Genomic DNA, 25725 nt, shown 5'->3' with positions numbered 1-25725 from the left:
GGAGCAGCACGGTTGGCTTGGTAACATTAGCCTGGAGGCCACTGACTCACTTCAATATTCTTGTGTGACATTTACTCCCGCCACACTCAAGCCATTACTAATGTCCGAACTCTTTCTAAGCCTTCCTCCCCCGTGTGAGAGAGTTCATGGTTGTTGATTGATGATGATGATGACGATGCTGATGATGATGATAACGGCAATGATAACGATGACAACAATAATAATGACTATGATAATTATAAAGACGATAATCAAACAATGACAAAAACAACAACAACGACAACAACTCGTAACAAAAAAGCCGACCTAAATAACGTTTTCTAACAACAACTACAGTACACGCTATTGTTTACCTTCCATGTAAACAAACAAGAGAGCATCATTAGCAGTGGTGGTAGTGATGATGGTGGTGGTGGTGATGGTGATGATGGTGGTGGTGATGAGGGTGGTGGTGATGGTAGTGATGGTGGATATGATAGGTATGGTGGTGGTGATGGTAGTGATGGTGGATATGGTGGGTATGGTGGTGGTGATGGTAGGGATGGTGGTGGTGGTGGGTGGTATGGTGGTGGTGGTGATGGTGGTGATGGTGGTGGTGATGGTGATGGTGGATAGTGGTGGGTGGTGGTGGTGGTGGTGGTGATGGTGAGGTATGGTGGTGATGGTGGTGGTGTGGTGGTGATGGTAGGTGGTGGTGGTGATGGTGGGAGGGATGGTGGTGGTGATGGTGGGATGGTGGTGATAGTGGTGGTGGTGATGGTGGGGTTGGTGGTGATGGTGGTATAGTGGTGGTGATGGTGGATGGTGGTGGTGATAGTGGTAGGGATGGTGATGGTAGGGATGGTGGGTGATGGGTGGTGATGGTGGTAGATGGAAGGTAATGGTGGTGGTGGTGATGGTAGGGATGGTGGTGGGTGATGGAGGGTGGTGGTGGTGGTGATGGTAGGGATGGTGGTGGTGGTGGTGGTGGTGATGGGATGGTGGTGGTGATGGGTGGTATAGGGTGGTGGGATGGTGGTGGTGATGTGGTATGGGATGGTGGTGGTGATGGTGGTGAGTGGATGGTGGTGGGTGGTATTGGTGGTGATGGGTGGTGATGGTATAGATGGTGGTGATGGTATGGTGGATGTGGTGGTGATGGTGGGATGATGATGGTGGTAGGTATGGTGGTGGTGATGGTAGGGATGGTAGTGGTGGTGATGGTGGTATGGTATAGTGGTGGTGGGTGATGGTGGGATGGTGGGTGGTGAGGTATGGTGGTGGTGATGGTAGGGATGGTGGGTGGTGGTGGTGATGGTGATGGTGGTGATGGTGGTAAGGTGGTGATGGTAGGGATGGTGGTATAGTGTGGTGATGGTAGATGGGTGGTAGGTATAGTGTGGGATGGTAGGTATAGTGGTGGTGATGGTGGTAGGTATAGTGGTGGTGATGGTGGTAGGGATGGTTGGTGGTGATGGTGGTAGGGATGGTGGTGGTGATAGTGGTAGGGATGGTAGGTATGGTGGTGGTGGTGGTGGTGGTGATGGTCAGCGATGCGTCAGCTGTTCCACTTTACCCTCCTCTCTCTCTCAACCATCATGGCCGTCACGGATGCTAACTCATCATAAATTCTATCTACTGGTGCTGTTGTTATTTTCAATTATTGAACTCAGGCAGAGAGAGAGAGAGAGAGAGAGAGAGAGAGAGAGAGAGAGAGAGAGAGAGAGAGAGAGAGAGAGAGAGAGAGAGAGAGAGAGAGAGAGCGCAGGCTAGGTTTTATAGCGTGTGTCTGTTCCACTTTACCATGTCAGTCTACCATCAGAGCTTTCACTGATGCCAAAAGCTAATGGTAGCGCGTGGATATATAGTGTATGCTGGTATATATTCTTTAATTAAATAACCGCTTACAGGACATACATACATACATACATACACTCGTACATACATACATATATATATATATATATATATATATATATATATATATATATATATATATATATATATATATATATATATATATATATATATATATATATATATATACCACTACTACTACTACTTTGCTGTTACTCGGAATCGAGTATGAATGACGATCATCCAGCTATAATACAATGATATGAGTTACTAAGGATGTCACCTACGTTGGTGAATGCTGAGGTGACAAAAGAGGCCGATACGAGACCAGAAGCGTCGTTCACAGATGTTGCACATGTGGTGGACTACATCTAGTGCGGGAGAGGCGGCGGAAGCGTCTTTCCGGCGATGGCGCTTGTCTGCCTCGTTATGCAATCGGGCTAACTCGAAAGTATTGACACCTTCTTGTGTGGTGCTCCTCCAAGCTTTACGATGTGGAATAATCGTCTCCCAGGTGAGGAGGTCGATTTGGCACTTTTTCTGGTTTGTCTTATACCTTATACCTTTTCAGTTTCCCGCCAGCGTTACGTTTACTATTCGATAGGTGACTGTAAAGTAGCTGCTTTGGCAGTCTACTGTCGTCCGTGCGGGTAACATGGCCAGTCCAACGTAGTTGTTCATGGATAATGGGAGCCTCGATGCTCCTACAGTTGGTGTCAGCAAGAATACTGGCATGTGTTCTCTTGTCTTCCCAGCGCACTCGGAGGATGGAACGTAGACTACGTTGGTGAAAGTTTTCAAGTGCCTTGAGGTGCCTCCTGTATGTGAACCATGTCTCACTGTCATATAGCAGAGTGGGGAGGACCACTGCTCGATATACGTGTTACTTTATAGATAATTTCAGCTCCCTACAGCTGAAGACACGGGAACAGAGTCTGCCAAAGGCTTGAGATGCATATCTGATTCGATGTTGAAACTCTTCATCAATGTCCGCAGTGGTGGACAGGTGGGAGCCGAGATACCGAAAATGGGTAACATTAGAGAAAGTAGTACCATTAAGCTGGATGGGTGGTGGAGGTGTGGTTGAACCAGGGGCAGGCGGAAAGAGAATCTGAGTCTTACATACATTCACTTCAAGGCCGAAATGTTCATACGCGTCTGCGTAGGTGTTCAGGATCTCCTGTAGGTTGTGTTCAGTGTGAGCAACAAGGGTGAGGTCGTCTGCATACTGAAGTTCAGTAATGGAAGCTGCTGACACCTTTGTTCCTGCCTGGAGTCGTCTTATGTTGAAAAGACCCTTCCTCCGGTATTCGATGTCCACCCGGCAGGATAAATTGGCACTGGCACGAGTAAGGAAGGCAGCCAAGAAAACTTGAGGTAGTAGGTAGTAGGCAGCTAAGAAACAGGGCGGTACTACCGCCTGGGAAGATACTGGAAGCAAAATGTATTGTCTAATGGTAGACCCTGCTGCTATATGGCATCACGAAAATTGTGACCAAGTCCCAGGTTGCTGATCTGTCTTTCTGCCTCAGTTACACACAATTACAGGGTCTCAATTGTTTCTCTTACTTGACAAAACAACGTACATATAGCATTTCTCACTTTTTTGTTATAGTTCTTTATTATTATTATTATTATTATTATTATTATTATTATTATTATTATTATTATTATTATTATTATTATGGTTATCATTATTATTTTATTTTACTTTTTATTGTAAATTTTATTTACTTTGAATAATTATTACATTTTCGCCCTCCAGGCCCGGGTGGTTTAATCCCATAAAAAAAGGGGAAAACTGAGTTGGTGCCAGTACACATCCTTGTTTTACCCCTGTTTGCTTAGGGAAGAACTCAGATTGGGTACCATTGTGCAGGAAATTGTCGTCCATGCCATCGTGGAGTTGCCTTACTATGGCGATGAATTCTGGTGAGTTGCTAAAACGGCTGAGGATTCGACGGAGGGCTTTCCTGTTAACCATGTCGAAAGCCATGGTTAGCTCGATGAAGGCCATGTACAGGTCACGACGCTGTTCTCCGCACTTTTCCAATGAATCTGGCGGGCAGCAAAGATCATGCCAGTGGTGCCACGTGATGGTCTAAAGCCACATTGATATTCTGGGAGGAAGTTTTCCGCCTCAGGAAGACGTCTGTTGAGGAGGACTCGGGTGTTAAGCTTGCCAGCTACGGACAGCAGCGAGATCCAGCAATAGTTGCCACAGTCTGACCGGTCTCCCTTGTTCTTATAAATATTGAAGATGGAGGCGTCTTTAAGAGCTTGGGGGATTTCCTCCTTTTCCCATATATTCTCCAGGAGAGAGTGGAGACAGCTGGTAAGCAGAGGTCCTCCTGCTTTATACACCTCGGCTGGGATTCCATCAGGCCCTGAGGCTTTGTTATTTTTCATCTGGTTGATGGCAGTAGCTACCTCAGCCAGGGATGGAGGATAGCTGAGGTGGGTCAGCTCTGGATGCTGAGGGATCTGGTGGGTAGTCAGGACATCCACGTCGGTGTTTCGGTTGAGCAGTGAATGGTAGTGCTCTTTCCAGCACTGAAGGAGGCCTCCATCGTCTTTAATTAGGGAGTCACCGTCGGATGAGTGGAGGGGGCTGCGCCACGAGTGATTGACCCATAAAATGTTTTAGTGGAATTGAAAAATTCGCACATCTTGTACTGATCTGCAAGTTTTTGTGTTTCACATGTTTTATTTTTAAGCCAGTCGTTCTTTAGATTGCGAAGTTCCCGCTGGGCTGCCGCTTTTTTCTTGCGGAAGGTATCAGCTTTGGTCCAAGACTGAGGGTTGTTCTGCCAGTCAGTTAAAGCAGCACGTTTATAATCAAAGAGTACATTGATTTCCGGGTCATTTCAGCAAACCAGTCCTGGTGTATTCTTTTGATCTGGCTGAGGGTCTCTGCAGATTTTTGTCATGACAGTATCGAGAATATCCCACTCGGCACTGGGATTTTGGTTGTTTATTGTTGGGTTGTTTATCAGCCCATGTTCGAGCTGCTCTCTGAAAGCATGTGCTACTGCTGGGTCCTCCAGACGCTTAGTGTTAAAACCTCTTTTGGAGACTTGTTGCCTTCGCCGTTTTGGGGCGACGTGAAGCTAAAGCTTGGCTCTGGCGAGCCGATGATCAGCCTCGCAGTGGTCTGAGCCACGCATGGCTCGGGTGATGAGGACATCCCGGCGATCTCTTTTTCTGACAATGATGTAATCAATGAGATGCCAGTGTTTGGATCGTGGGTGTTGCCACGAATCCTTGAACTTGTCGGCCTGCCTAAACAAGGCATTGGTGACAGTGAGGTTGTGTGCAGCACACTTGCTGAGGAGGAGTAGGCCATTGGGATTACACTTGCCTAGTCCATTTCTCTCTATGGTTCCCTGCAAATGTCACCTAGGAGCACAATCTTATCTTCTCAGGGGATAGAGGTTAGCACTCTGTCGAGGTCAGCATAAAAGGTTTCCTTGATGTCATCCTCTGCATCTAGTGTTGGGGCGTATGAACTGATGAAAAAGGCATGACGTGAGTGATTCAGTGGTACTCGAAGCGTTACACACACACACACACACACACACACACACACACACACACACACACTATGAAACAATATGTCATAAGAATTCCCCTGTTTTGAAAGAGGACAAACACTTTCCTGTGTTTTTCCTCCGAGAGTAAACAGTATTTTTTTTTCGTGTTTCATTAATTTCTCCAACTTTTCCTCTCGCAAAATAGAAATTCTTTATGAGGGAAAAACTGTTATCGTTAATTAAATACTATACTAGGGAGGTGTTACTGGGTGGGTGTTACCAGGGAGGTGTTACCGGGGAGGTGTTACCGGGGAGGTGTTACTTGGGAGATGTTACGAGGGAAATCTTTCTAGGAGCTGCATCTGAACGCTATATTAGGAAACTGTACCGGGACGTTATATTGTACTGGGGAGCTGTACCGGGAAGTTGCACTGGCAGGAAAACAACATTAAATAATATAACGGTACATACAAGATTCGATTACACACAGGTACCACAGAACGTACAAACAAACGTACACACACACACACACACACACACACCGACATACAAACGTACACACACACACACACCGACATACAAACAGACACACACCTACATACAACCATAGAAAACACTTACTAATTGTGCTGGTGGAGAGATAGAGAGAGAGAGAGAGAGAGAGAGAGAGAGAGAGAGAGAGAGTTTAAAAGCTGTTGCTCTATCTAATCTACAAAGACAATGACTACAGTACACAGCCACTCACAAGCGTTTCTTATAACACACACACACACCCACACACACACTTTCATCCGTCACCTAGAGTTCGCGCGTGTGTGTGTGGGTGTGTGTGTGTGTGTGTGTGTGTGTGTGTGTGTGTGTGTGTGTGTGTGTGTGTGCTTCTCTCCCTCTCACCGCGTTTGTTCCCTTGATTAAATCCCAGGTAAAAATAAAAAGAAAGTGAAAACGGAGGTAAGATAAAGATTGACAGAGAAATAAAATCAGCTTTTTAATGGAATGAGAGAGAGAGAGAGAGAGAGAGAGAGAGAGAGAGAGGAAAAATAAATATCTCTATGTTTCTCACACACTCCCTTCTTGTCATTATATTTCTCATCTCTCTCTCTCTCTCTCTCTCTCTAACACACACACAAGGAAAAACACAAAATGCATTAACCACATCTTATGGTTCAAACCCCTTCAAAAACATCGAACCAACGTCCTCAACCTATTCCCACGAGTGTCTCTCTAATCTCCCACCCACGGCCTTCATAGTTAAGTCTTTCTTGTTTCATCTCTCATTTTTCCTTTCACATATTGTTTCTCTGTCTCTATGTTTCTGTTCTCTCTCTGTCTATCACTGTCCTTTCCTGGTATTCTGTTTGCCTGTCGTCTCCCCACTCTTTCTCTTCGTTGTCTCTGTCTTTTTCTGACTTCTCTCTCGCTTTCTCATATTCTCTATCTTTCTCTTTGTCTCTCACTGTTTTTTATCTGTATTTCTGTCTTTCTTTTACTGTTTTCTCTATCTCTATATTATCTCTCTCAATTTCTATCTCTATCTCCCCTCATCTTTCCAAGGCTTTCTCCTTTTTCTCTCAAGACATTCTCTCAATCAAAACAATATGCTGTGGCTCCTCTTGTATCGGCAGGGTTATCAAAATCCTTCGTCCGTCGTGTCATAATGTCTCATGTAAATATGCTTTTCTTGACTGTGTGTACATCAACAATAATAATATCACTCCCTAAAACACTCTCAGATATCCTGCCTAACCTAACCTAACCAAAGCTAACCCACCTCAACACCCACCCACTCTCAGATATCCTGCCTAACCTAACCTAACCAAAGCTAACCCACCTCAACACCTACCCACTCTCAAATATCCTGCCTAACCTAACCTAACCAAAGCTAACCCACCTCAACACCCACCTACAATTATCTTGCTAACCTAACCTAACCTAACTATCAACCTTGCATAATCTAACCTAACCTAACCAAAGCTAACCCACCTCAACACCCACCCACCTCAGATATCTTGCATAATCTAACCTTAACCTAACCAAACCTAACCCACCTCAACACCCACCCACTCCTCAGATATCCTGCCCAACCCTAACCCTAACCAAAGCTAACCCACCTCAACACCCACCCACTCTCAGATATCTGCATAATCTAACCTAACCTAACCAAAGCTAACCCACCTAACACCCACCTACCTCAGATATCTTAATAATCTAATCTAACCCAAAGCTAACTCCACCCTCAACACCCACCCACTCTCATATCCTGCCTAACCTAACCTAACCAAACCTAACCCACCTCAACACCCACCCACTCTCAGATATCCTGCCTAACCTAACCTAACCAAACCTAACCCACCTCAACACCCACCCACTCTCAGATATCCTGCTTAACACGTATCTAGCCAGAGTATAAACAATATATTTCCGTGTCACTATTCGCAATCTCTATCCTCAGGAATGTTTGGCAGGTTGTACACTGGCGATGATCCGGGTCGTGTAATATATTAACAAGGACGCTCATCACACGCTAATTACATTCCGGTTACGTAAACACGACAATCAGCTGTTAAATACAAGCCCAAACAAATTCGTGATGTGACGAGATGTTCAGTGATAATGTCAAATGGGATAACTCTTTAACTTCAGTTTTAATGGGTACCAACCTAACCTAACCTAACCTAACCTAACCTAACCTAACCTAACCTAACCTAACCTAACCTAACCTAACCTAACCTCCGCTCTCCTTAGTTTTAATTGGCCCCAAATCATAATTGCGGCCAAGTTCAGTCGTAATGGGGTGTCGAATTGAATAGGCCTCAAGCGTAAAGAGGGCATATACCTTAATGACCCAATAGGCACAACTCCTAATGGACCCTCGTCTCAATAAACACTAATCCTAATGGCTCCTAATCCATTAATGGGATAAATATGGCTGACGAGAACCCAGAAAAATAAGTTTCCAGAATCATTTGACCTCTGACCTCACAAAATCCGTCAACAGGTCAAAATAGAAACAGTGAAAAATACAAGTCTGTGTGTGCTGCCAATTTCAGGATTAATTGACCTAGAGTTGAAGTGGATTACAAATTAATTACTAATTCTTTGTAAGTGTTGGAGAAAGGTATCATCCGGTTACCTTTTAAATTAATTCGTCCTGATTATAGGTGAATGACAAATTTGATCTATACAAGGTTACGACAAGTACACATAAAGCCAATACGAACATTGTTGACCAAGAAGTGGTTATTGTCTAAGTCCCTTTAGTGCAACACAGAGCTATCAGTCAAGTCAGCAGAGGAGGAAATGGTGACATGTTAAATATATCAATTATTTTATCACTTTCAACTTAATAATATGAGTCTGTTCATTAATTATTATTATTATCATTATTATTATTATAGTGAGCAGAATCATGGATACATGGTGTAAGTAATAAGAGTGCAGAGGTCTTATTGTAACTATATCTTGCGCTAGTCAGGCCGCACCTCGATTATGCGGTTCAGTTCTGGTGCCCCTATTATAGAATGGATATCAATTCACTAGAGTCGGTGCAGCGAAGACTGACGAAAATGATTCCGAGACTTAGAAACCTTCCATATCAGGATAGGTTAAAGAAACTTAACTTGCATTCCCTAGAAAGACGAAGAGTGCGGGGAGATATGATAGAAGTATTTAAGTGGGTGAAAGGAATCAATAAAGGGGATATAGATAAAGTTCTTATAATATCCGAGCATGATAGGACTCGGAGCAACGGATTCAAGTTGGATAAGTTTAGGTTTAGGAGGGAGATAGGAAGGAACTGGTTCACAAATAGGGTGGTGGACGAGTGGAACAAGCTTAGCAACTTTGTAGTAAGTGCTGGAACTCTGGAAAGTTTTAAAAGGAGGCTAGATAGATTCATGGATGACAGAGAGTGGTAGTAACTCTCGACAGGAGCTGCCATGCACAGGCCAACCGGCCTATTGCAGACTCCTTATTTTATTATGTTTTTATGTTGTTATGTCCTCAGTCACCACCAGAGGAGGAAACACTGTTGGTGCATGAAGCGAGAGATTAACCTTTACAGTTGTCTCTCTCTCTCTCTCTCTCTCTCTCTCTCTCTCTCTCTCTATCTATATTTTTTGTCGGTCTCTCCCTTTATTTTCCTTTCTTTCTCTCTGTTTCTTCCCTCCATCTGTCTATTTCTCACTGTCTGTATTTCCTCTCTCTCTCTCTCTCTCTCTCTCTCTGTCTCTTTCTCTGTGGCTGTCTGAAAGTCTGTCTGTCTTTGTTCCTCTATAGGTCTGTCTGTTTATCTCCTTTCCTCCATCTGCCTGTCTATCTGTCTCAGTGTCTGTCTATCCATGTCTTTCATATAAAGGAGTAGACACCATTGACGGGAATCATTGCTATTAAGGTAAATTATTACACTTGAAACAATTACACACATACAGGTTACTATGTGTACGTGAGAGTCATTAACATCCAATGTTTTCTCACCACAAACAGAAGAGGACCAATTACAACACACACTTGGAATTTTTACGGAATTCCCATTGGCTCTCGGCACCTCTCGCTAGTACAACAGGTGAGGTAAAGTGATGTGCATTCCAGTGTTGGCTTTGACAGGGCGAGTCAACAGGGATATCAAATAACTTCCCCCTGTTATTTTTTCGGGGTTTTTTAAGGGGAAGAAGGAGGAGGGTGGGGAGAGGGAAGGGAAGGGAAAGAGGTAAGGGAGGAGAGGTACGGGGAGGGAGAGGAAGGTAGAGAGGGTAGGAGGAAGAGTTCATATTTCCCCCCTCCCTTATCTGTCCTGTCACAGGAATACTCAATTTCGCGGAAGAAATATAACTAGGATTTTCACACACACACACACACACACACACACACACACACACACACACACACACACACACACAACGCAAAGCACACATTCATTCATTCACTTCTCTCTCTTCCTTCTCGTTATTTAGTCTATTTCCCCTTCTCTCTCCCACCCTTTCTCTTTTCTCTCTCTCTCCATTCATCCCCTTTCCTCTCTCTCTCTCTCTCTCTCTCTCTCTTGTACAGGATGAATAAAGTGAACAGAAGCCTCGAGGTGCAGAAGAGAGAAAGCAATAGGAGAGAGAGTTAGGGAAAATACGTGTAGAAAGTGACAGGGAAAGTAGTGAGAAAGTAAGGGAAACATCCACATACACAAAGGAGGAAGCAAATCTTTAACTTATTACGACCTGACGTAAACCTGAGACTATATTTACGTCATGTTGCCATCAAGTGATCACCATAATATTAACCCGGCCTTAGTGTTTATGTCATGTTACCATCAAGTGATCACCATAATATTAATCCGGCCTTAGTGTTTATGTCATGTTGCCATCAGCTGATAGCCCAAACCATAATCAATCCCCCCCTCCCCCTCTCCCCCTTCCCTTCCCCTCCCTTACCATTACTAGAGGTGAAAGTTGCCAGCAGATAATAACGAAACCTTATGGGAACGAGATTCTGTTTCCTCACCTCCCAGTATTTGTCAGGAAATTACTGGCTGGGTGCAGCTATTAGGTAACTATTTATTATGTAGCGAACAAATTTTTCTAAAAGCTTTCATGTGAGTTTAACAGTTTGGTAAAAATACGAGTTTATTATCTTCTGTTAATTCTTATTTCTTCTTCTCTTACCATTATCTATTTATTCACTTTTTTATTATTATTATTATTTCTCTTGTGTTTCTATTCGTATTATTTTTCTCATTTCGTTTTATTTTATTTTACGTCTTTATGTTTCTATCGTTTTGTTATTAATCTTTATCATCACTCACTTCATGTCTCTCCCTTCTCAATTGCATCTTATCAACTATCCTTCTTAACACTGTCCTTCTTTATCTATATTCCTCTTTTATTATTACCTTCTATGTCTCTCATTCGTCTTATCATCATTATCTTCACGTATTATTTTCTCTTATCTCTATTCCCCTCTTTCGCTGTAATTATTTCCAATGATTTTTCCTTTTTCTCGATTATTTTATTTATGTTTTAATCCCATAATTAAGCTGTATTTATATCCCCCGTTTAACTCTTATTGTTACTTTATATTTATCGTCTTTTCTCTTTTTCCATAAATATTTCTCACGTATTTTTCCTTTAAATTCATTCAGTGAGAGTTGAGCCTCAAGTGAAAATAAGCCCTCGGAAATTAAAGCTCCCTGCATCTGTCCTCTCTCTCTCTCTCTCTCTCTCTCTCTCTCTCTCTCTCTCTCTCTCTCTCCCTCTCTCTCTCTCTCTCTCTCTCCACACATAAATACCTACCTTCACGTGTTATGACATAGGGTTGATAGCCTGGTGTTGACCCTACTTAACAATCAGCAGCTAGTGGGTTACATCTACTATACACTAATAACGCACCAGGCGGTAATCTCTCGACGTAAATCACTAACCACAACGGAAATTGCCAATACAGCCCCGTATAATTACCCGCCACCAATAACAGCAATAACTAACTCCATTATTCTCTATAACTAAACTATAACATAAACCCTATAATTTATAATCAATATAACATAAAACACACAAACACATTAACGAGTACAGGAGTGATAACAGATAATAAACCAACGATATTAAATCAAGACGACTTTGAATATAACAAAAAACATAAACCGAATATAAAACCATGAAAACAATAAACAACAAACCAAAAACACTTGACCCATCAACCAACAATAACATGAATAATAAACCAACAACATAAACAATAAACCGACAACAATAAACCGACAACAATAAACCAACAACAATAAACCAACAACAATAAACCAACAACAATAAACCAACAACAATAAACCAACAACAATAAACCAACAACAATAAACCAACAACAATAAACCAACAACAACGTTAAACCAACAACAATAAACCAACAACGTTAACCAGCAACGTTAAACCGGCAACGTTAAACCAACAACAATAAACCAACAACAAAAAACCAACAACAATAAACCAACAACAATAAACCAACAACAATAAACCAACAACAATAAACCAACAACAATAAACCAACAACAATAAACCAACAACAATAAACCAACAACAATAAACCAACAACAATAAACCAACAACAATAAACCAACAACAATAAACCAACAACAATAAACCAACAACAATAAACCAACAACAATAAACCAACAACATTAAACCAACAACATTAAACCAACAACAATAAACCAACAACAATAAACCAACAACAATAAACCAACAACATTAAACCAACAACATTAAACCAACAACAATAAACCAACAACAATAAACCAACAACAATAAACCAACAACATTAAACCAACAACATTAAACCAACAACAATAAACCAAGAGAGCCACGAATATCCATCTATCTCGGGAGACAACATGTGAGCCACAGCTTAGAACAAACCTAACGCGATCACTTGTAATTACCGTGTCAGGCAAGTAACACATTGGAGTGTGTGTGTGTGTGTGTGTGTGTGTGTGTGTGTGTGTGTGTGCTGGAGGATAGAGGTTAGGGTAAGGTCGTAACACCGGGTTATGTCCTTTATACTGTTACAACTGCTGTTACTATTATTACTGTTGCCTCTGAGATTATTATTACTATTACTGATATTATTATTGACATTACTACGACTATTACTTTTACTACTAATACTACTAATTTTACTTCTACCTCTACAATTCTACTACTACTACTACTACTACTACTACTACTACTACAACATCCTTAAATATTTACATCTCTATAAAAAAAAACGAAAAAAAAACGGACACTTTTTTTACTTAAGCGACAGGACAAACACAGGGTAGACTCCAAACAAAAACAAAATTCCCATTGGATAAAAACAAAAAACATTGTATCTCTATATCCAGGCGGGGCAGCCAACACCAACACTTAACACTACAATCATCATAAAGTAGTGTAGAAAAATGGATGAAATAAAAGTGAGTTTGAACCACGTTAATGTTAAAGGGTTAATGTTATTGGTGAGAGACGGAGTAAGAGGGGGAAAGGGGTGAAATAGGGAGTGATCATAGGGAAGAGTAAATAGAGGGAGGAGAGAAGGATAATGGGGAGAGAAAGGAAAGAAGGAATAATGGGGAGAGAAAGGAGAGAAGGAGTTATGGGGAGAGAAAGGAGAGAAGGAGTTATGGGGAGAGAAAGGAGAGAAGGAGTTATGGGGAGAGAAAGGAGAGAAGGATAATGGGGAGATAAAGGAGAAATGGAATAATGGGGAGATAAAGGAAGAGAATAATGGGGGGAGTCAAGAGAAGGATAATGGGGAGAGAAAGGAGAAAGGATAATGAAGAAAAGGAGAGAAAGGAATAATGGGGGAGATAAAGGATAATGGGGAGAGAAAGGAGAGAAGGATAATGGGAGATAAGGAGAAATGGGGTGTGGGGAGATAAAGGGAGAGAAGATAATGGGGAGAGAAAGGAGAAGGATAATGGGGGAGAGAAAGAGAGAGAAGAAGGAATAATGGGGGAGATAAAGGAGAAGAAAGGAATAATGGGGGAGATAAAAAGGAGAAGGACAATGGGGAGAGAAAGGAGAGAGAAGGATAATGGGAGAGAGAAAGGAGAGAAGGAATAATGGGGAGATAAGGAGAGAGAAGGAATAATGGGGAGATAAAGGAGAGAAGGATAATGGGGAGAGAAAGGAGAGAAGAAGGATAATGGGGAGAGAAAGGAGAGAGAAGGATAATGGGGAGAGAAAGGAGAGAAGGATAATGGGGGAGAGAAAGAGAAGGAATAATGGGGAGAGAAAGGAGAGAGAGAAGGATAATGGGGAGAAAGGAGAGAAGGGATAATGGGGAGAAAGGAGAGAAAGGATAATGGGGAGAAAGGAGAGAGAATAATGGGAGATAAAGGAGAGAGAAGGAATAATGGGAGAGAAAGGAGAGAGGATAATGAGGAGAGAAAGGAGAGAGAAGAAGGAATAATGGGGAGATAAAGGAGAGAAGGAATAATGGGGGAGATAAAGAGGAGAAGGATAATGGGGGAGAGAGAGAAAGGAGAAGGATAATGGGGAGAGAAAGGAGAGAAGGAGTTATGGGGAGATAAAGGAGAGAAGGATAATGGGGAGATAAAGGAGAGATGGAATAATGGGGAGATAAAGGAGAGAAGGAGTTATGGAGAGAGAAAGGAGAGGAGACGAAGAATGAGTACAGGAATATATGTTTGAATGAGTACAGTGTTGAGTACAATGTTGAGTACAGTGTAGTATGGGTGAGTTCAGTTACTGTAGTTATTGTATATATGAAGACAAGGAGAGAGGACCAAGAAGAGTAAAGGAGGAGAGAGACAAAATGAAGGAGAAGAATGTGTTGAGGTCAGCTTGTGCACCAGGTGAGGTCAGGGGTCAGGTCAAGGGGTCAGGGGGGAGGAGCGTGATGGTAGGGGAGAGGGAATGGGGAGAGGGGGGGGGTGGGATTCACGTTAGCTTTCTCAGGTCGTCTATTCTAAACAGAGTAAGTTACCAAGGCCATATTAGATAATTAGGTTAGGTTAGGTTAGGTTAGGTTAGGTTAAGTGAATCAATTATATGTACCTAAAATGTTATTAAGGTGAAAATAACACAATAGTATTTTTTTTAATTCTAATCAACGGGAAGTTTGTTGTCATGTTTACACACACACACACACACACACACACACACACACACACACACACACACAGCACACACACACACACACACACACACATACCTAGGCTATATAAGATCTCTGATGAGATTACCACACACCAGCCCTGGTCATTCGTGACAGGAAAGGCGTTGACAAGCTCGAAAATGCAAAATAAAGCCCTCAGAATTATCCTAGGATGTCCCCGCTGAGCACTAAAAGTACTTAATATGAGGAAAGAACTAGGTATGCCCAGTGTTAAAAGATAGAATAATTGAAGTCAACCTCATGATAGCCCTGAGGCTGCGTGTGATCTGAGCATTGTTTCCTTAAAATTGCTAGAATGTATGAACCATGGGACTACTGAGTCTAAATGGATCCAAACTACAGCTACACATATGAAGATGTTTGGACTAGACCACCTGTACAAAGTTGAGACACAACAGCGCTTCCTGCCACCCTGGCGGACAGTTCCCTTCGATATCACAATACCGACATATCCGCCTAAAAAATTAATTATACAAAGTATTTATCTCCAACACACTGCCAAAGTGAGAGCTCTTGAACACATACACACTCTACAGACTGATGATAATATCACACAGACCATCTACACTGATGGATCTCTTAACACCGCCTGTGGGAGGGTTGGAAGTGCTATTGTTGTGACTCAACCTGACGGTAATATAATTGAGAAAGGAGTTAGAATTAACAACTGGGCATCCACTCTACAAACTGAATTAGTTGCCATACTCACAGCTATTAAATTCATTAAAACCACTGTTACTGACAGTCTCATCATTACTGACTCTCTATCCTCACTACTTGCCCTTGGCACCCTCGACTCAGGTTGTCACGCTCTTGTCTCTGAAGCCAGACACAAACATGCGTACCTTGTTGACCGGGGTGTCAAGGTCAAACTGTTGTGGATCCCCTCTCACAGAGGCCTCATAAAACATGACAAAGTTGATGCCCTCGCCAAACTCGCGTCTAACAAAGACACCGTTGAATACAATTTGGGTCTGTCAAAAAGAACCCTTAAAACTGTAATTAGGAAAGAACTTATTGATGAGTTTGACGCAAGTAAACAAGTGCAAACAGGCACTAGTCGATCCATAGTTTACCATGATGAGATGTATCAAGTGAAACATGTATATGGAGCAAGTAACAAGATCACTAGATTACAAGATGTTGTAACCGCTAGATTAAGGTTAGGATATAAGTACCTCTGGCAGTATGTTCCTCAAGCAGATGTAAACAAAACTAAATGTCAAGTGTGTGGCCATACATATGGCCACACACTTGAACACTACGTCCTCGACTGTGTGAAGATAGAACCTTTTAGGGACAGGTACAAGCACACTGTGTGTGAAATGGCACAACACTTCATCTCTAATGGCAAGATAGCCAACATATTAAGATTGTATCCACTTTTTTGCACTTAGTAACTATATTAATTCTCATGTACAGAACCAAATACGCAATGTGCTTGAATACCTCTCACGTAAATGTGAATAACAAAGTGTGAGGCCAGACATACTGCCTCACACGCCTGTACTCACGCATTTGTGAATAAGTTACCCTTTATGTATAGAACTAAACAAATAATGTAAATGAAATACTATGTAACATTCAGTGCCATAATATCCTGACAACGGGGGTTAATTATTATGACCCTTTGTAAACTCTACTCTGTAATCCTTTTGTGCTACCGCTCACAGGATGAGTGTGAGGTGCACAATAAAGTAGCAGCTGTAAGCGGCAAAATCAAAATCAATCTCAACTCCACCCAACAACGTCAGCTAGAGAAGGTACAGAAAAGGGCCTGCAGAATCATGCTCGGCGCAGAATACTCCGGCTACAACAACGCTCTCTCCACCCTGGAAATGCCAAACCTCAGTGACCTCCACCACCAAGCACTGGAAAGGTTTGGCAGTGGACTACTGCACCACCCTCGTCATCGCCACCTCCTGCCACCTGCAGCCCCCCACCCAACTCGCGCAGTCCGCCACTACAACAAAATACAGCCCATAAGAGCCCGCACCGATAGATATAAGAACAGCACCATCCCATCTATTGTTAAAATAATAAACAACTCCTGATTTATGTACTGTACAGCCCTGTAAATGTATTCAATGCATATTATATCATTATGTCTAAATCAAATGTAAGTCTGTATATTTTCAGCCACCGGCTGCAACTCTATTAATAAACCGTTTATTATTATTATTATTATTATTATTATTATTATTATTATTATTATTATTATTACACACACACACCAAGGCCCTATTGAACCCCGTCTTTACATCGCGTCTTAAGAGAGGCCATTACTGCTCGACCTACGGACAAATAACACACCATCATTTGTAAATCCAATCGATAGACCTGAGCCAAGGGGGGAGACACAGCACCTCTCTCTCTGGCGGTCAAGATCATTAATGACCTCTATTCACCTGTATCAAAGACCCCCAGCTTAATGACCCCCCCTCCCTCCCTCCCTCCCCCTCTCTCCTGAAGATGATTCACTCTCCCTCTTTTCCTCCCTCCAAAAAAAATTACGAATTGATCATTAAATATCACACAGATGAATAGTTGTTACCTTTTAAGAGGGGATTATTTCTGCCGTGAGACAAATGAGAACTTGGTAAATATCTCTAGAAAATTAATTAACAAATAATCCCAAACATCATAAAAAAGAGACTTAATTCCACCGAGCAGGTTAATTAGCTCAGCGCTCTAAACTATTTACCCAGACTAATGACAGGTAAAATTTAATTAGACAGCTTAAATTAGTATTCACAAAGATTCTGGGAAGGAAATTTAATCCTTTATCCTATCTACTGTAATAAAGGTAGAGTCTCAGCTTAACTCTGATGCCATATTTGTAAGTTATTTCTATGGTCTATCTCTAACCTTCCAACTAGATACGTTCTGAGACTTCCATTTACGAGAAAAAATTAACCTATGGCTCCTTTGACAACCCGAGAGAGAGTCTAATAAGCAAAACTCTAGTAAGGAGAGTATGGACACAGGACACAATAGAAAGAACATGAAATAGGAGATGATAAAGGAAGGAATAGGAACACAGAAGATAACGTAAGATAAAAGAAAAGCCAATAAGGTTAACAAAGATGATAAACTAACGCATAGAAAAAAAACAATAAACCAATGGATGGAAAAAAACACATATAATAAATCAAACCAAAAACAGACCCAAACCAGGGAAATAAACCCTAACAACACACACAGAAAATAAACCAGGCCATAAAAAACAAAGACATCAAACCAGGGAAAAACACACATATATTAAACCGAGCAAAAAAAAACAAACAAAATAAACCAGTGGGAAAAAAGTAATGCCAAACAGAGAAAGAAAAACACCACAATAATATCACCCGACTCTCAGGTGTCGTTTTCTCAGCTCTCCCCAACGACGTAAAATGCTCAGCTCTTGATGCGTCGTCTCTCAGGAGTCTTCCGTGTGACGTCTCTCTTTCTCCCCCGAGCTCATTAGACACACCTGAGAATCGAGTTGTTTTCCCCATTCCAGGTGTTTTTCCTCACCTGTCGGGCCGCGTCACTGTAGACCTGTTTGCAGGTAGAGTAATCTTAGGAAGTGGGGATTATCCATATTATACCTCGATATAACGGACCCTCGGTATAATGGACTTTCATTTCTATAGGGTTTGTTACAGGGGGGAGGGGGTTCACATCTAACGGACCATCGTTATAAGGGATTCTCTTATCTATATAGTCCGTTAACTAGAGATATCAATATAAAGTACATCTGATTACAACACTGCTCCTCAGGGTAGAACCTTATCCTTGACTCCAACTGATTCACTAAGGATTTGATCTGTGGTCATGACGGGTTATTGGATAATATGACTTACAGACCAGGCTGAACTTTATCCCTAGTTCAACTAATTCTCTGAGGGTTCAAACTCTGGTTATGATAAGTTGTTAGAGGATAATGTGGGTTGTGGATAATGTGGGTTGTGGATAATGTGGGTTGTGGATAATGTGGGTTGTGGATAATGTGGGTTGTGGATAATGTGGGTTGTGGATAATGTGGGTTGTGGATAATGTGGGTTGTGCATAATGTGGGTTGTGGATAATGTGGGTTGTGGATAATGTGGGTTGTGAGGTTAAGCCATTGTGGATATTATTTAGGTTTTGTTATAGTGTTGAGGTTGATGATTACATAAAATTCTTCGTGCGGAATCCAACTCACTTGATTTTCTTCTCCCACTTATTATATTTCACCCAATTATTTTTCTGTCCCTCTCACAGTCCCTATCAATTTTTTCCTCTACCATTCTTTATTTCACACTCTCATTCTCTGTCTGTCTGTCTGTGTGTCTCTGTCTGTCTGTGTATCTCTCAGTCTGTCTGTCTGTTCCCCATCCAGACTCCAGCTTCCTCGTATGTACCAGAGGCGTCAGCAGTTGAGTCAGAAATCACAGGAAACTACATTCTGGGCGAGCACGGATGACTTTCCTCACCGTGGGACTCCAAACAGCCAACATGAGAGAGAGAGAGAGAGAGAGAGAGAGAGAGAGAGAGAGAGAGAGAGAGAGAGAGAGAGAGAGTTAAGTGTGGTGTGGTATGTCTGCAGCCTGAAGCCACAAGGATATATAGACCAGCTGCCGAGGAAACGCATTAATATCGTCCGGACAGCAGCGGCAGCCCAGAATTTGACAGAGAAAAAGGGGGCGGCTAAGATTTGTCGGTGGCGGCGGTAAGCTTAGAAAACGACTCCCACATACGGGAACATCACTCTCAGTCAGATCAAGAAGGGAAGGGTCAGACAATGGTTTTTTTTAACACAGTCAGAAAACTAGATATACATTGCTAGACTTTTAACTTGGCTTTTGTTAACGGACTTGTGTTGTCTGTCCACGTTCATATTAATTCTCTCTCTCTCTCTCTTCCTACCATACCCCTCTTTTCCCTCTCTCTTTTCTCCCTACTCATTCCTTGTCCTCCCTCCTCTCCTCTCCTCCCTGCCACTTCTTCATCTCTCTCTCGTCCCTTTCATCTCCCCTCCCCTTCTCCTTTCTCTTCTCGTCTCCTCCCCCACCCTCCTCTCCCCCCCTCTACTCCTCCCGACAGCCTCTCCTCTCCCTCTTCCAATTCAGTAAAGAAAAATTTAAAGTTTTGTGGCCTCTTCGCGGCTCCTTCATATCCTCGCCCCAAGCAATTAAAAATCCATTCATGGCCGAAATTCACAAATAGTCACTCTGGTATTTCTGTCCCTGGTGTTAGCGTGGGTGTGATGCTATTCTTAACTCCTACCTGGTGTTAAATAAGCGTATCGAGAACAATTACAGTTCTCAGTGTATTATTACCGCCATTTTTAGTGTTTATTTTGATTTATTCTAAACGTTATATTTACCTCCTAACTTATTGATTGCTAAATGAACGTACTTGGATAAGGTTGAATCTCGATTTAATTTCGTTCTTCAATCGGAGTTAAAAGAACGATTCTACTTAAGGTAGTCTAGATGTAAGTTTATCCTCTAATTAGTGTTAAATGAACAGATGTAACTAAGGTAATCTAAGTTATTATAAGTTAGAGTCTTGGTGTAATTCTGACGCCATTTTAACCTTATATTCTTGCTTTACCTCTCCAGTTACGAAGAAAATTAAACATAAGAATCTCTGAGAATATTTTATCACCCTGGCCAAGGTAACCATCGACCACCCTCTCCAGAATAACAACGACCAGCGCCCTTTATGTCACCTCCTGCCTCTGATGACACTATGACTCACAAGAGGCACAAACACAACACGCGACTCTCTATTGAAGCTCCAAACGATTGATCAAGATTAGACTCGTCATATCGCAGGAGGTTATTGGACTAGTTGTGTCGTGTTACAATTGGTTACACTAAGCCTTTTATTGCTGAGTTTCAAATTACAACCAAAACAGAATATCGACTTTCAAAGGAATTACAGCACAAAGATATGGTGTTAAGGGTGATGGCGATATAACGATGGTGGTGGTGATATAACGATGGTGGTGGTGATATAACGATGGTGTATTGTCAGTCATGGGTGTTCTCTGACGAAGTTGTTTGTGATGAAGTAACGGGAAGTTGGTCTTGTTTTGGTCCTCCTGACACCTCCACTAACCCCCCCCCCTCCCTCCCCATCCTCCTCCCCTCCCCGGCACCTTAATACAGGTTGTCAGTGGCAGATGAGGTCAGTACAGGAGCCTCGTGGTGGTCCTTGTTTACAGTTGGTCGGGGTTGTTTGGTGGGATTCACTCAGTCATGGTCTCTACAATAATCAGGTTTTACAATGATAGGACGGGATGAGGGACCTAACTGGATACATCACTCGCCTGCTATCCTAAACGTTACTGGTTCTATCTCAAGGCACCCCTAGTCTACCCAGCTGTTCACTGATACCTAACTGTACAGTAGGGGAAGTAAAGGCGGTCAAGTACAGTTCTGGCCACTTGTCAAGGTATAACAAATATGTAGTATGTGTCTGTCTGTCTGTCTGTAGCTTTAACATTGGCACATAATCGGCTGAGGTAAAGTACAGCACAAGAATACAGGCCAATATGGCATCAACATTACGGTGAGAATCATAGCTGGGTGTGTTGACTCAGTTCCAGTCAGGACACAACATTAGTTCAGACTATTGGTGAACTCTGAACCTGGGCCATGTGCAGTACACCGAGGTAAAACATCATTTATGCCGACACACTGCAATAAACATCTACTCTTGCCAATGTTTACGAAATTAAAGGTGACTGGAGAGAAGCCTTTGAGAATTTAATCTAAAACATCTGATGGTAGTTGGTCAAAGCGCCTGAGACATAAGGAGGTAATACTCCGCACCGATGCTTTGATCCCGAGACACAAGAGTCTAATCTTAATCGATCTAAATGGAAAAAAAGTTGGATCTTAAGTGGTGGTGAAACACGAAACATTTTGGTACGTGTTAAGGATCCTTTGAGGGCGACTGAGCGTTAAGTTTTCATCTTTTTCTAAAATTGTTTTGAGAACTTCTTTTACACCTTCGAGAAAAACATATCGATTTTAGATGAACAATTCTTGAAAATCCAATTATAAAAGAGAGACAAAGTTGATAACGATACCACTCTGGGACCTGATGATGACCCCTTTACTCCACACACACACACACACACACACACACACACACACGCACCTGAACCAACTAAGATCATTACAGAACAAGACTCAAGTTCTCTCGCCCTTAATAGTTCAGAAGACCTCAGGTGTTGATGAGCCAAGACACCCAACACCTTCGCCAGAGAGGACATTACTGATGAGTTTACCTGGCCAATATTTCCAAGCTGAAGTCAAAGTACCTGAGACACATGTTGACCCTCCCACCCACCAGGTGTTGAAGAGTCCGTGTTAACTAGGGAGACACGGCCTAATTGCCTCGTTAGCAAAGTAATTATCTCCAGGGATGGCAACACATTGCCAGAGTTTTTTCTTTACGACCTCCCAGTTGCCTAAACAACTCGTGGACAATATTTTACATTTACAATTTTTATTTATTTATTTTTTATTTATTTATTGTTTTTAGACAAAAATTTCCAAGAATTCTTCTTCTTCTTCTTCTTCTTCCGTCCTTCCTTCTTCCTCACTTTATCTTTTCACCTTCCTCTTAATTTTATATATTTATCTCATTTTCTCACTCATCTGCTTCCGTTCTTAGTTCTCCTCCATCTCCTCCTCTTCCTCCCCCCTTGTCTCCCTCTCCTCTTTCTTTCTTTGGTATAAACGAAAGCGTCACCCTACGTCATAATACGTTACAAACACCTAACCAGATGGCAGCCTAGTGACGTCATCTGATTATTTACGTACCAATCTCCGTGTTTACGTTACGTCATATAAGGAGTTCCGGGAGGGAATATTTCTATCACACACACACACACACACACACACACACACACACACACACACACACACCTATATTATAAACTACAGTATGTCCTCGTACGTGAAAATAGATGGAAAAATATACGAAAAGGACAAGAACACCTCAAATACGGACCCAGAATACGTACTGTACTTACCATGACAGGCAACAAGGACGGGACGTAGCATTAGGTTCGATGACGTGTACTGTCGTGGTTTAACCTGAACTTACCTTGACTACGTGGTGAATGATGGTGGGTGAGTCGTGGTTGATAGTCTGTAGGGGAGAAAATGGCAACTATGAATCTCTCTCTCTCTCTCTCTCTCTCTCTCTCTCTCTCTCTCTCTCTCTCTCTCTTTCTCTCTCTACACCATGACCTATAATTTACATATAGATCATTGAAATAAATACATATAATCACTATATCACGTCACTATAAGATAATACTGGATCACTATAATCATCAATGACGGTATAAGAATGACGTGGGAAAGATAAGAGAGAGAGAAAGAGAAGAAGGAAGAATTAGAGACCTGAGAATAACGAGAGAAGAAACACAGGAACGATAACACTGGAGAAGAAAATGGAAGAGTTGGCAATAAAAGATAAGAAAAAGATAACAACTCATATATTTGAAGAGGAAAAACGGATAACAACAACAACAAAATGAAGAAAGGGATGAAAATTGACGAGATGTAGATGAAATATACTCAAGACTTTATACATCATTCACAACTCACAACTACACACGCTGGAAACTTTATTAAATATTTACACCCCAATTCAGGAACATCGGTACACGTATGAAAAAAGTGTGTGTGCGTGTGTGTGTGTGTGTTAGTAAAATAAACTCTACGGATGTGTGTTGCCATATTTAAGTTACTCGCCCTTGGCACACCTTGTAGTTATCTGTGTATATATCCGCCTTAACATACTAATTACCGGGTGATTCAAGAGAACTTAATAATAATAATAATAATAATAATGATAATGATAATGATAATGATAATAATAATAATAATAATAATAATAATAATAATAATAATAATAATAATAATAATAATAATAATAATAATAATAATAATAATAATTAGAAGAAGAAGAAGAAGAAGAAGACGTAGAACAACAACAACAACAACAACAACAACAAAATAAAAACAGAAGGACAAGAAGAAAAAATAAAACGAAAAATCACGAGAAACAAAATAAGAAAAAAGAAAAACAACAACAAATAATAAGATGATAAAGAAGAAAATAGCAACAACACGAACAACAGCAAAAATAAGAAGAAAGAGAAGAAACAACAAAAAGAGAAGATGATGAAGAACAAACGGAAGAAAAAAACGTACAGAAGAAGAAGAAGAAGAATAAGAAGAGGAAGAACAAGAAGAAGAGGAAGAAGAAGAAGAAGAAGAAGAAGAAAGATAATATATTAGCCCATCTTGGCCCAGGTGGTAATTACCCATGACTCAGAGCCGTGTTATTCTACCTGCCGCCTCAGGTGATTCATGACCCTAATTATAACTTACATTTTACAAGGTCAGAATATTTCCCCCCTTGGCGTCCTGAAGAAACACCCAAACACATTAATTTCAGTCGTAATTGTTGACAAAAATACATATGTGAACGCAGGAAGCTATGTACTGTGGATACACGTATATATGTATCTAATGTATATATGTGAGTTATAGTCTAGCAGGTGGAAACAACATGGGTATAATCCTACCTCCCCTATTAATCCCTATTTTTCTCCATTAGTCCTCACCCCTCACCCCCTCCACTACCCCCTTACCCTCACCACCCCCGTAATCGTAGGTGGAGGTAATCACATGGGCGGCGTGAAGGTGTGTGGTGGCAGCAGGTATGGATTCTTGGACAGTGTTAGTGGAGGTGACGGAAGACTGGCTAACTCTCATACAGTCTGTCATAAAGAGACGACTCCTGCTGCTTCGTGTATGTATGTATGTATGCATGTATGTATGTATGTATGTATGTATGTATGTATGTATGTATCTATGTATGTATGTATGTAAAAGTAACATGTCGTACATACACAAACTCTTTTTAATCATTAACCAATACTTTACAAGCACAAATATAACGTTAATATAAATGAACGCTGGTATTGGACTTTGCGAGCAGCGGCTGGGAGTATAGTAAATAAAACGCGCAGTGCCGTGTTGACTGTAAAATTCTTCTCATAGCATCACACGAGGGAACTTGAGCAAAGCTTCACTCACTCATCCTTCATCATACCGCCTAAAAAATGTATTCCAGCCACCGAGTGAAATAAAAAGACTGAAGAAATCTGACTAATGAATAACACAGACGAGGCAACCAGGTGTTTTGTTTTTAACTTGCAAATATCAAGGTATATCACTGTGTGTGTTGCAGTAGGATCTGTTTGTCATTACTACAAGGAACTGGCTCTATCCTCACAGGCTTCTATCTCTCTATCATGTTGGCAGTGCAGTTGTTTATTATTATTATTATTATTATTATTATTATCCAAACTAACACAACCAGCGTCATTAGAATTACGTTCGGGAAATTGGTCAACAACTATGTGTTTCCGTATAAATTTCTCTTCCCAGTGGCCACAACAACCACTAGCCAGTTTCCACATGATTCCTACAAACATAAACACATTAATATATCCTTCCGGTTTACCTTTGATTGCTTTTTAGTTTCTTACACAAATACCCCAACTCACTAGAGGTAACAGGATCTTCCACACACTAATACGACTGAACACTACACCATGAAGGCAACGTTGGGGAACATATTATACGCAACAGCCAACGTGAGCAATGTGTTTGAGTTACAT

General features: G+C 41.5%; 2 protein-coding genes across 2 annotated transcripts in view; both read right to left on the bottom strand.

Annotated features, from left to right (window-relative positions):
- LOC121873590 (lysine-rich arabinogalactan protein 19-like) overlaps positions 1-3832 on the bottom strand; it is a 68731-nt gene extending 64899 nt beyond the window's left edge. Inside the window, exon 1 of the mRNA XM_042377227.1 lies at positions 3706-3832. Within this exon, the coding sequence (XP_042233161.1) occupies positions 3706-3832 (127 nt within the window). The remainder of the gene's footprint in view (positions 1-3705) is intronic.
- The window catches only part of LOC121873591 (FMRFamide receptor-like), a 199176-nt gene that overhangs the window by 162595 nt on the left and 10856 nt on the right, over positions 1-25725 (bottom strand). Inside the window, exon 2 of the mRNA XM_042377229.1 lies at positions 23130-23174. The gene's annotated coding sequence lies outside the window, so the exon portion shown is untranslated. The remainder of the gene's footprint in view (positions 1-23129; positions 23175-25725) is intronic.

Source organism: Homarus americanus, unplaced genomic scaffold, assembly GCF_018991925.1.
Source record: "Homarus americanus isolate GMGI-L3 unplaced genomic scaffold, GMGI_Hamer_2.0 scaffold22688, whole genome shotgun sequence".
Classification (NCBI taxonomy): Eukaryota; Metazoa; Arthropoda; class Malacostraca; order Decapoda; family Nephropidae; genus Homarus; species Homarus americanus.
The sequence above is the reverse complement of the archived record's forward strand: the minus strand, read 5'-3'. Positions and strand labels throughout refer to the sequence as shown.